The sequence below is a fragment of the Ostrinia nubilalis genome, chromosome 11 (genome assembly GCF_963855985.1).
Source record: "Ostrinia nubilalis chromosome 11, ilOstNubi1.1, whole genome shotgun sequence".
NCBI lineage: Eukaryota > Metazoa > Arthropoda > Insecta > Lepidoptera > Crambidae > Ostrinia > Ostrinia nubilalis.
This window is the reverse complement of record NC_087098.1, coordinates 5,379,619-5,391,736: the sequence shown is the minus strand read 5'-3', so window position 1 is coordinate 5,391,736 and position 12,118 is coordinate 5,379,619. Positions and strand designations below refer to the sequence as shown.

The window sequence follows — 12,118 nt, the reverse complement described above, 5'->3', positions numbered from 1 at the left end:
TGACCTTGCTTACATGTTTCATATTCCTAGTACACAATTACAATGGAAATAGGTTCTAAAATAGTTGGAAACCCAACAAAGCCGTTCGTGGAAATCGTTTGTTCTTCTTACATAATCGCACGAAATATGTTCTTGACTGTAAAGCAAAACACATCTCGTTCTGAAAGTTAAATATTTACTTTTAAATTAAAATCTACGTTCATTCTGTTTGTGTGCACTCGGATACACAATGCATTTGTAGCTAACTTACCATTGTGAATTAGATAAACTGGAAACATAAATTACAAAACAATATTTTCACAAGTCATCACGAAATGTTCCTACAATACAATATCCATGACGTGCGTAGGATTAAACACATTGTGATTAATTACGATAACTGTACTCGTATCAAAAACAATACTTGTTATGTAACGAGCACTTCTTCTGTTGCTATCTGGGATCGCTCATCCGAGAACAATGGGCTTATTAATTGTGCCAGTAACAACATGATATAGATAGAACAATTGATTGTAATTTTTTAATACCAATGTCGATGTAAAAATGAGCTGAGAGTTCTATTGTGGGTTCACATCGTTAGTGTTTGACGTTGCTTCGAATTTTTCAACTGAGACGAAGTGAAAGTTACACGTGAAGAAGTTTTGGATAAAATAACTTAGTTTTGAGGCAAACCATTGGTGGCACGTGCTGCAAGATTGCCATCCATTCATTCTAAACACATTATACTCGTAGCTCGTAGAGTCAAGGTGTATTGTAAATTGTTTTATAGCCCTTCATGTTTTACAATAGACACACACACAATTACTACAACAGAAATGTTGACCTCTCTTAAACCTTGCTGAATAAGAGTCACTTTTGCTAACCTTGATGTCTCGTCAGTGTACGTACAAGTTCGTCTAAAACCTGTATCCGTTATGAATAGAACAAGTACATAAATTGAATTATTAATAGTTCATGTCGTAATAATACTAGATGACACTTCCTCATCGCTATAACTGTCAACGTAACTATTGTTAGCGACATTATTTATGTCGTTTTAACGACTTTGATTTAAAACTACGAGTAAAACGTTCTATACAGATGCGTTTTTAGTGTTTAATAAATTCCTACCAACATTGTATAGGAGAAGTTTCGTACATTTTATGATAGAAGACAACACTTTTATTTAAAAGTTTCTAAATTTTTAACTTCCCCGTTTGAGTGCTCTATACTAAAATACAGTTACTGTTGTCAGAACAGTTAAAGAATTACTACATACAAATACCCAAGGTATATAAATACCTGTGTATTCTATTCTACTCTCCATTATATCAATACGTTTACATCTAATTGTAAACAGTTGATTGAGGAGTCAGACAATGCGCCGTGATTGTATTGCGCAAGTAATATATTATATCACTCACACATGCATCTCAAACACTATCATTAATCTGCTGGATGTTAGTAACGCGAACATTTATTACAAGATCTATTATTATCACAGTCACTCCGTTCATTGGCTTTTTTTTGGAGAAGCATGGCATCATCAGTTATGCTCTACGGTTGTATAAAGCTAATTAGGGTCTAATAAAACTTTTTATAGAACAAACTCAATTTCCTGCTTATAACTAGCATGTTGTAGCTTTATAACAATTTGCTATGCAAGATGACTAATCTACTTATTGAAATAATGTAACTTGTACGTACACTGCGTGTATTACCTCCTTTGCAAGACAATTGGATTGAGAAGCCTTAGGAAGCAGGTGTAAAGAACAGTCCTTTAGTTACTTCATACATGCAACGGTCGTTAATAAGATATTACTTAATTGAAACATTCTGCTTAACAGTTACAAGTATCGCAATTCAAAGCCTAATTGAAGATTCAACCAAGTTCCAAGAGAACCTTGAAATATCTGCGCAGATTCATTTCAAATTCTGTTTTCGTTCACTTAGAGCTTAACAAATTGACCCTTTGTTCATTTTAAGGTCGCCAAAGTTCTGTCTCGAAAGTATATTAACAGTACCTACTTGATTAAACTTCAATCTATCATGCCAAAGTTTGTGTTGTTTACTAATGGTTCGGTTTGTTTTACAGTTATCGAGTCCATAATGAGAGGAGAGGTCGTGGGCGTGATGCCGAGGAGATCGCGCTCCAACCTTCAAGTGAGTTCGGCTATTAAGTATTCAATTTACATTTAAATTGTTCTCAACATTACCTTTAAAGGCAAGCAATTCAAAACTAATATAAACACCTACACGCTAAAATAGGTCAGCGTATACAACTCGTATACGTATAATTAAGTCCACTTCAAATGAGTGGTTTACGAAATTCTTTTATGAAAAACCATTCTTCGCTAAAGTTGACTTGACATTGCTTTGTCTTTTTGTTTTTGTTGAACTCGGAACGTTTTCTTTGGTTCCGTTTCTATTGAATGCAAATGTTTAACTAATGTATGCGCGCATGTTAGTTTCGCCCATCGTCCCGCAGGTTATTTCGGTGAACGAGTCGCGACAGGTTGCTGGCGCCTGATGACGCATCCTCCCACTTTATCCTGAGCCATCCTCCCCGCGGTTCGTCTAAATATGGATTAAATGACTAATAACCAACTTTATTCTTGTCCTGCATGAATATAACTAGAAACGCCGCGCACAGTTCTAAGAAATAATATTATTCTGATATATGCCTCGGTATTACACAAACGGAAACGAAACGAAATGAATCAATATTAAATCCGTGATATTAATTTATGCCAGTCGTTTCTAAAATGGGCACACGCAAACCTGTTAAGAAAACACTGAACCGGATATAATTTATAACTATGTAAATTAATTTACATCAAAGGCAGTTGGGACTGGTTTGTTTTGAAGAATGATTCGGAATGCAGATATTTTGTCTTTAACCTCGCAAAGTAGCAATTCAAGTTACCGTTTGCCAGAAGCCAGTTCTAAACGGTCGAGTTTCTGCACCAGTGAACTCATTTGAATATTGGAATAGAAACAACGGCGTGCTAAGAACTTAGTTTTGCTCCCTCGGCATTGTTTTAAACTAATGTTAATCGGGGGATGTTTGAGTTGGACGCAAGCGGAACACAGCGTTCGGGAACACATATACGAGCACGTTTATGTTGGCTGAAAACTTCTCGTGAAATTCTAATTTAGTCTCGCCGGAGTTACAAGTGTAGGAGATAATTAGCTTTTAGTTTTAGTCCATTAAACATGAGTAGACTAATTTACTCGCCTACTTTGTTTTTAAACTGTTTTCGCTTTAAGCTCGATAGTCTAGCGTGGTATACTCGTAGGTACGCGTCTTAGTTGTTAATTTATTATTCCATGAATAGAGTTTACAAAAATATTTGAAATTGAATGTTATAATCAAATTCTCACCGTAGAACTCTACTACTCGTAGGACTGCTATTTTAATCAAGCCTAAATTGTCTAATATAAAATTTTCGAACAATTACAGACTTAAATCTATTTTTGGGTGTTAATTCATAACTACTCGAATTTCTTTTCACAATTTCTTTTTATACATTCATTGTCTCCTTAACCTTTTAAAATATAAACACTTTGTTCAGATTGCCAAATCTCGAGTAGTAGTATAATAATAACTGTTAACCTTTAGACGCCAGACTGAATCTCAAGGATAGGTCGTCCCAAGGTCTCGAAGATACTCGACATCAATCTCTCTGGATCAAATTACTTAGTCTTGAATGACTAATTACATGTTCACCTTCAAATTAATTATTATAATTTTCAGATTATCGTTGTACTTAAAACGGTCTAGTTAGTGCTAGGGTAATTAATAAGTATTCTAATCAATGTCGATGTTGTTAGGTACCTATAACATATTATTTAAGTCCATATTTTAACGTAGGTACCTACTCGTAGCTTCGATATCGGTATATAAATATTGAGCTATTATTAAATTACTCCAAAATAGGACAATACATTCTTTAACATCCTACGGAAATCCAACTCCAGTTTAGGTACAAGATTAATAACAGAGAATTCAACGAAGCAAGGTTATTACGAGCCCTTCTCTCTAAACATTTTCATTATACCAAATGTAAATGCAAAAGCCCATGTTGAAGTTAGCAGGGCAACAAACAATGGGAGAATATTAACATTTAACGCAAAACGAAGACAAAGAAACCCGTCCGTTACTGCGCACTGATCCATCGTAGCCCCGGGCTGATATAATATTTACTCACGACCAATTATATTAGAACTCGGAATTCCTCGGGCGTGTAGTTAACGTCCCTTATGCTCGAAACACACTGTATAATCAAGGGCGGAGATGTGGATCTAATTAAATTGGTTAGAGCTCTCTGCGACACCCACATCGCGCTCCTTTGTTTAGCGATTTTCAAACGATGTTAACAATCAACGTTAAGGCTTTTGATAAAAGGAGTTCCAAATTACTATGAATTAGTGTTCCAGTTTAACCTTGAAGGTCGAATAATATTTGTTGCCATGTCTCTACAAAATAGAACCAGAATACAAACTTATCGGCCAACATATTTGCATAACTTACGTAAGCTGAAAGCAAATTGATATGCAGCTGCCGTATTCAAACAAATATGTGTCATCGTCCATAAAATTCTGTCCGTTGCAGAGAAAGATTTAGTAGAGCATTCCGCATGCGTGTCACGTGCCACCGTGAAATGGCCGATAGTGCTCATCTAGTATGCCACCAATACACTCCCCTATAATTTAGATGGCCATGTTTGCCTCACCAATCTCCACGAGTTGCTCCTAAATCAAGGGGAATTTGAACCTCGACACAAAGGTTTTCAGTTATTAAACTCCCCTTCCATTGAGGAAAACGTACCGCATCTGCTCTAGATGGCTTCACCATGTGATTAAGTGCAGTGTTGGGACAAGTAATTACGTGTTTGATAAAGCTTATTTAAAAGAACAAAGAAGTACACATACACAATCTTAGTAAACGCGTCTGTGATAGCATCTACACATACCGGGCACTCCAACACAATTGAAAAAGACATTTAAAAGCTTTTTCAATGCAGTGACGTAAATTATTCAAGTTACATCCACTCCGGCCGACTACAAAGCGTTCCAAACTATAGTACATTTGCATAGCCGACGGAAATCTAGTTTGAGATTCATAAAGGTGCAATTTGTGCTCAATTAGAGCACGTTCCAGTCCCTTTTACCAATTTTAAACCGTCCGAATGTTCAACCCGACGTAAATCCTGCAAATAATGCGATTAGGCTGAACATTGCGCGTCGATTTGACAGAGCTGAGGGGAGCAAATTCTCGCTTAGTAATTTGTCTGGTTCGCCGACCCTTTTCAGAGACATGAGAATTCCCTGCGCTGTGAACCCATAAACAATTCATCTCGAAAAATCCACGCATGACACGAGGATATCAGAAGCATTATGAATGCTCTTAGACTATCGATTCCAAAGTACACTCAAATCATCTCCACTTTTCTTTCTAGCTGTGTCGTGATAGCACCATCTCTTTCTGTTCGTGAGTGGAATACTAAACGGCAATCCTAACTCGGGTTGTCCCCTCGCGTAGTTCGGAAACAGTAAATGGGACTTTAAAACTGTTTCAAAGAGTAGATTTTTGATTGCACGTAGTGCATTCGTGATACAGGTGTAGCGTGATCGTGAGCTTGCTATTCATAGTTCTTTTTTGAATAAGTCACATGCAAATAAAATCTGTCACAACAGGTTTTTATAATTGATACAATAATCAAAACCCCACAGCCATTTTATTTAAATGTTTTAGAATAAAAATAATCTGAATATACTACAATAGAGAATTAAATAAACTTAATAACAGCTATTAAGATCTGGCTGAAAATGTAACCCGATATAACCTAAATCCTGCTTTTTCTTTCTATTGACTTTCCTGAATTGAATGTGCAAGCAATTTCATCAGGAGTGCCATTTCGTCGAGTGTTCCTACGTGAGAGACGAAATTTACTTTAGCAATCAACAGTTGGCTATAGTTTTATTGGGCAGTAATTTTTCAGGCGTTCTAAGCGTCAGCTGGCTTGAAATATTGTGAGTGGAAATCCCTGTGAGTCAGGTCGACTTCGCGAGTCTGTAATCACAATTTATTAACGTACTGCCGTAATATTTCTAGCGTAATTCCTCTAATAATGCCTGTACCTACCTAATCTACATCATTATTCTCCTCCGCCATTGTTTAACTGCCACAATTTTGTGTATTGTATTAAAACTTAATCGCTCTTTTGTGAATAATTGACCTTGGAATTTCATCATCATTTGTTTCTTTAACAACAGTGATCATCTCATTCACTTCTAATTAAGTTAACGAATAAATTGTAACGCATCAAAATGCTGATGAGCACAGTTTAAAAATGTTAATTAACTTTCGAAATACTTACTTGGTAATTGTCCATCACTAACAATGTTTATTTAGCTCTATTTAATTTTATGTATTACATATGCACAGGCGTACCGCAAATAGTATTCAATGCTATTACATAGCCGAATTTATTACATTTAAGTATTATAATAACTGTGCGAACATTTTCACATCCAGCAGTGTCATTAAATTTGCATATTAATCCCAAAGGCCTGTTGAGCCTGTACCCGTTTAATTTAGCTCCATTTTAAGATTGTAGATTAGAAACTGAAATTCAATTTAATATCCAAATGAAAAATTAAAAGGGAGAGCATTTATTTGCGCTTTCCAATATTTAATCCGATTTAAGCAGGCCTCATCAAGACATTTATGTAGTTAAAAGCTTTCAGTAAAGATGAGTCACAGCTGAATACTTGAACTGTAAATATATTAGAGTCATATCAAATTGCATTTACAGTATGTGTCTAGAGGAACTATCTCTCGCTTGGACGCTTTCCAAAATTGTATCGCTTCCCTGGCTGATGGCCATAAATTATCGTCTCAGTCTATCTGTTTATAAACGTAAGTGCTATCGAATTAATACGCCAATAAAATATTTACTTTATAATGTACCTCGAACATAAACAGTAGTAATTAGTAAGTGCTTGCATCGGAATGTAATTCTGTGTACATAAATTTTATGAGTACAGGTCGAATAAAACTGAACACGTGCGTTGGGTAAATGAGATTTTAAAGTTTTAAACATGTTTAATGGGTTCCGTTATTAATAAAATAAAGCCAGTAAAATTTCAACGCATTTGTGCGATAATTGAAAAGCAAAACCCAATAAGACCTTGACACGACAACGAGAGACAATCTCATCGAAATGTTAAATCAGTCGATTCAACAAAACATCGAATGGTTTTTGTTCAAATTGAAATCCAACGCGAACCGTTCGAAATGACGCAGCACGACGTAGCCTTGTATTCTGAAATATTATGCAAAGAGTGCCTGGATCTGCGGATGTCGTGGAAATTTCAAGGCGGTTCCCACAGTTGGTCGTGCCTGTTCCGTGAGAGTCGCGGTGTGTATCGATCGAGACTTTTCCTATTACCACAGGATTGGCTTGCGGCGTCACGCTCTCTGACATGTTGGCTTCCATAGTTTTTCCGTGTTCACTGGTGATGTAAGGCATTTGTGCTCTTTTATACTCGTACCTAGTCGTTATCGTAGCTTACTGTAAAAGTCCTCCATTTGCCTCTGTTAAATCACAGACACTGATGGTTCAAAATTTCACAAATATAGAGCGTACAAATTTTGAGAACACTTTGAAGTAACTAGCAACGTGTGTATAATAACGTGCAACGTGTTCAGAAAATAAGGTGCTTTTCTCCACTGATATTTATACGCCTTACCTAGTGTGGTACTACTTCTGCCATCCCCAAGTTTTATGGAGAGAAATGAGCTTGAAATATATCGTAGTTTCGCCTCACGAACACACAGTGTACTCGCTGCGCGCTCTACACGAATTCCCCGTTAAAAGTTACTGCGATCTGTGTCTTATTTAAGTTCAAGAATTATGTTAGAAGTGTTCTATTTTCTTTGATCCAAGTTAGCTCTGATATTTTGTGAAAACAAGTCTTAAAGTTGGTTTCACTTTTAGTTCTATTAAAAGATAAGAAAAGTATAAAATTATTTTATGTAGACAATTTGATATCGTAGTTCAAGATCTAGGCGGGTAAGTTGATGGTGTAAGGATGATTAGTGACTGCCATTTGCAATTTGTTCCCTTATCACAGCCCGAGGGACGAGTCACGTGTACTCTATTTTATCCCAACGTGTCTAGATTGTGCAATGGACTCTATCTCCCGTCGTTATTATTCAAAAAGTAATTGATTTCAGCTTGAGTGTATGGGGAGTTAAGTTCTTTATACGACTGATGATTAACATAAATTCATCATATCTGGATGTTATTTGTGCTTGCGTTTACGATTTATGGCTGTGATAAAATAGTTGCTCAGTATTTACTTTCAACAACATTTCTGTGAAAGAAATCTTCCAATACGTTTCAGCGTTTAGCTGTAACGTGTTCACAATATGTATTTTTCGCATAAAATTCTCAGAACTACATAACAATAGTTACCGTACCCTTATTCAAATTCAGCTCAAGTTGCGTATTTATGAAATTCAAGCTCTACCAATCAATCAGTAGCAGACGAGAGATTCTCCAACGAGAAACTAATAAATGTTTTGGAGCCGTCTTGAAACAACAACGGTTATCTGCCGTCAATATTGTTACATTGCCGCTATCTCGAGTCGTTGATTCATTTAGAATAACAAGAGGGAGAGAGTTTCTCGGGTAACTCTAATCGGTAAAGTTTGTAACAACATCGGCCGACTTTTCACCTCCATCGAGCGAGTTAGTTAATGCGAGTTCCCGTGCAGTGGATACGGATATCGATCGCCACAAGTGCGGGATGCCGGGATTTGTCTGGCACGCCCGGGTAACCGAACACCCCTTCCGCCCACCGGCTCCCGTCAAAAGGGTCCGCATTAACGTGCCACTCACTACTTACTTCTTGTTTTGTTTGAAGGTTAATATTCGTTGAGACCTGGACGACAGTTCGGCTCTTCCCAAACGAGTTTCGAGCTCGCCTGCGGGACATCCGCGGTTACCTTTTTAGATAGTTTGAATTTAGTTAGGACGGGTACACCCAAAAGCGACATAAACTAGTTTAATTTTGATAGGTTTTCAAAAGCTTCCCTTTTGGCTGTTATAGATTATGCTCTGGCCATGCCATTAATTGGCATATTAATAATATTATCTTTAGTAATTTATTGGAATCTTTTAACTCTACAACCTCCATGGCACCAAACCTAGATTGTAGAGTTAGAAACAGGCTCCTGTACTACTTCTGCGTCATAAAAGTCGACGTTATCACAAACATAAACAAACCAATCGCGTCAGATATTACTGTGTACGGATTATGTCACAAAAACAATGACCTTGCATCTAAGGAAGAGGCAATGTGTGTGAAGTATAATTAATTATGCAAGCTTGTGTCTGGTCCGTGCCGGGGCGGCGGGGCGGGCGGGGCGGCGGCGCCCCGCGCTACAGTTTGCGCCACTCTCCCGCCGGCACACTACGCTCGCTTACTTGTTACTCGGAACCGTTTACGGATCGCATCTTACCTTTCACCGCAACGTCACGTGTTTTTAGAATCTTGAATGTCTCGCGTGACGGCGTGAAGTGATTTTGGTGATTTGTGGCCATTGTGGACCGTGGAGCGTTGGACGCCGGTAGCAGCGGTACCTATTTTGTTATGATTCATTGTTCATTAGCAAGCTTTTACAATCTGTGACGCATTCTTCACGAAATCTTTTGAAACTATTATATTGAACCTGCAGTTTTTGTTTATACCGAGCACAATAACTTTCCTGTAGAGTGCTTTTTTGCATTTAGTAAAAAATACCAAAATAAATTTGTCTGTCCACCTGCTTTCTCTTTTAGTTATCCTTTTTCTGTAGGCTGGTTTTTTGATTTTGAAATGGCAACAGTTTAACTTTTCTTTTATATTTCGTACAATTGTTTTTTTTACGTTTTGTGTTATAACTTTCTGGTTTATTTTATCTATCCGTGTCGTTGATGATCATCTCGTACAGCAGCCTGATCCTTTTTAATCGTCTCCATAACTCGAACCTAATCTGCAACGGTGAGCATGCATCGGAAAGCTAATTAGCATATAATGGCATGAGCACGACTGCCTTCCCGATACATACCTACACAGTACACACGTATACATTATGCACTCGCATGCAACTATCTAGGTAGCGCATACAAAGTAGTGATAACCACACCCCGACAAGTCCACTATCTCTTTCGCACCTGCCTCCTATCTACATAACTATCTCCATTCGCCAGATGCACCTCACTGCTCGACCGTTAATTCTGGAGAGCAGTTTAAGAGACTTTGAGAATATATGCTCTCGGTGTTTAAACACGATTCCGGAATTAGATCAATTATAGCAAGTCGACCTGCGTTACTAATCGAAACACGCACATAGCCATATTGTTATTACATCGCGCCATGAAAGGAAACAGAACGTTTTGAATCCGACCGATTTTTGCTTTTGTTCTTTTCTAACTTCTTTGTTAGTCGTTATTGTTCCTTTGTTCGCCTGAAGAACCGATGAGGCGACGCTATTTATAAACATTGGCCGTCCGATTGGAATACTTGTTACACAATTTCCAGAATCCAGATTTGGAAAGGTCACCCTTTTCAACTCGGGATAGTCAGTTGCGTAATTCTGAGGGCAGGTGCGGTTGGTTGGAGCCATTGTTCGTGCATTCCGTTTTAAAATTATTTCCGTAAAAGGCTTTAAAGTCCATATAGGGAGTTGGATGGCTAGACGCAACAACAAAAAGGCGGTACAGGAGATCGTCTACGTCCCACGTACGCCCACCGGCCGCATGTCGAAGGTATACGTGAATAAATCTCACCTGACAACACTGGACCCCGCCACCCATACAAAGAGCCTGTATTTATTTTAGAGTACGCCTCTGGCAAATTTAATAGAAATAGCTTTGAGTCTCACTAACAAAAGCCATCTGATATAATGCAACTACCTATTCTATAAGTATAATTTCTAGTTCAAAGAAGAGCTTTATGAATAGGTAGGTACGTATATTTAACGCTACTAGCAAATTGAAATGTCATATTATTTAGAAGTAAGCAAATCCACGAGTGTACAATGAATAAACCCAAGCCAACTTTAAAAAACTAGATCCAAGGAATTTCTGACAAATGTGTTGTCACGGTTAAAGTTTTTATTAGTGCGGTTTGGTTTGTTTTGTGATGCGAAATTCTCAGAAACTCTATTGTTTGAGTACAAAAGAGCTTTTTATGGTCCGTCATTAAGTCCGTGAAGTCTATGAACTGCGGAGTGAGCGAGACAGCCGATGGAAAAGCGAATGTGAGTTCCGAGCACGGCACGCCACTATTACGATTCGATTTACGATAATCGCCTGCATTCGAGATGCGCCATTATGTAAATCTTCTTGTTTTGATTTAATGAAGCTCGATTGACGTCATTTATTACTAACTCGAGTAAGATACTAGCTCGAGCAGTAATATCTACGATATAACTTGGTTTATTATCATAATTATTTTTAATAAAACTAAATCGTTGCGGAAATATTGCATTTGAACGCTTGGAGCTCGTCAATAAAACATAAATGAATTACTTACGTTTGTTACGACATAATACATTTTACTTGTTACTTTAATAATGTAATCAAAATGCAGGGGATTTACGAGTACGTTCATATTTATTTTATCTTATTATGTTGGCCCAGTTTTCAACGGCGTATTAATTATCTATTCCTTTTAGTTATGGCTCTGCAAAGGCATTAATACAGAGAGTTGGGACAGGTCCAAGTTTCGTTTTATGTATTGCCGTACGATACTATGTAAAGCCAAGTTTATACGAACAATAAAACTTGCGGAAAAACTTTTGGAAGCTAATTTCTCTAGGTAAATTGTGGTTAGTCAAGTTCTACCTATATTTCTATGAATCTGTCTGCTTATTAAAGATCAACGGGATTATAACTTTATTGTAACCGAAAATTCTTTCTTATTATTCTTTGGCTATTTTATTAGTATTTCTTACTAAAGTACTAGATTTGCTCTATATTTTGGTAGCGCGAACTCGCGACTATTATTAGAGGTCGTGTGGGTTGAAGAGGATTTAGTAAAAGCTTTAAATAGCTTTAGAAATTCCTTTTTCGGAAACAAT

The 12,118-nt window shown here is 37.3% G+C and overlaps 1 protein-coding gene across 1 annotated transcript in view; it reads left to right on the top strand.

Annotated features, from left to right (window-relative positions):
* Positions 1-12,118, top strand: part of LOC135075973 (protein PRRC2A-like) — a 200,160-nt gene that overhangs the window by 75,416 nt on the left and 112,626 nt on the right. Inside the window, exon 6 of the mRNA XM_063970419.1 lies at positions 2,075-2,142. Coding sequence (XP_063826489.1) covers positions 2,075-2,142 — 68 coding nt within the window. The remainder of the gene's footprint in view (positions 1-2,074; positions 2,143-12,118) is intronic.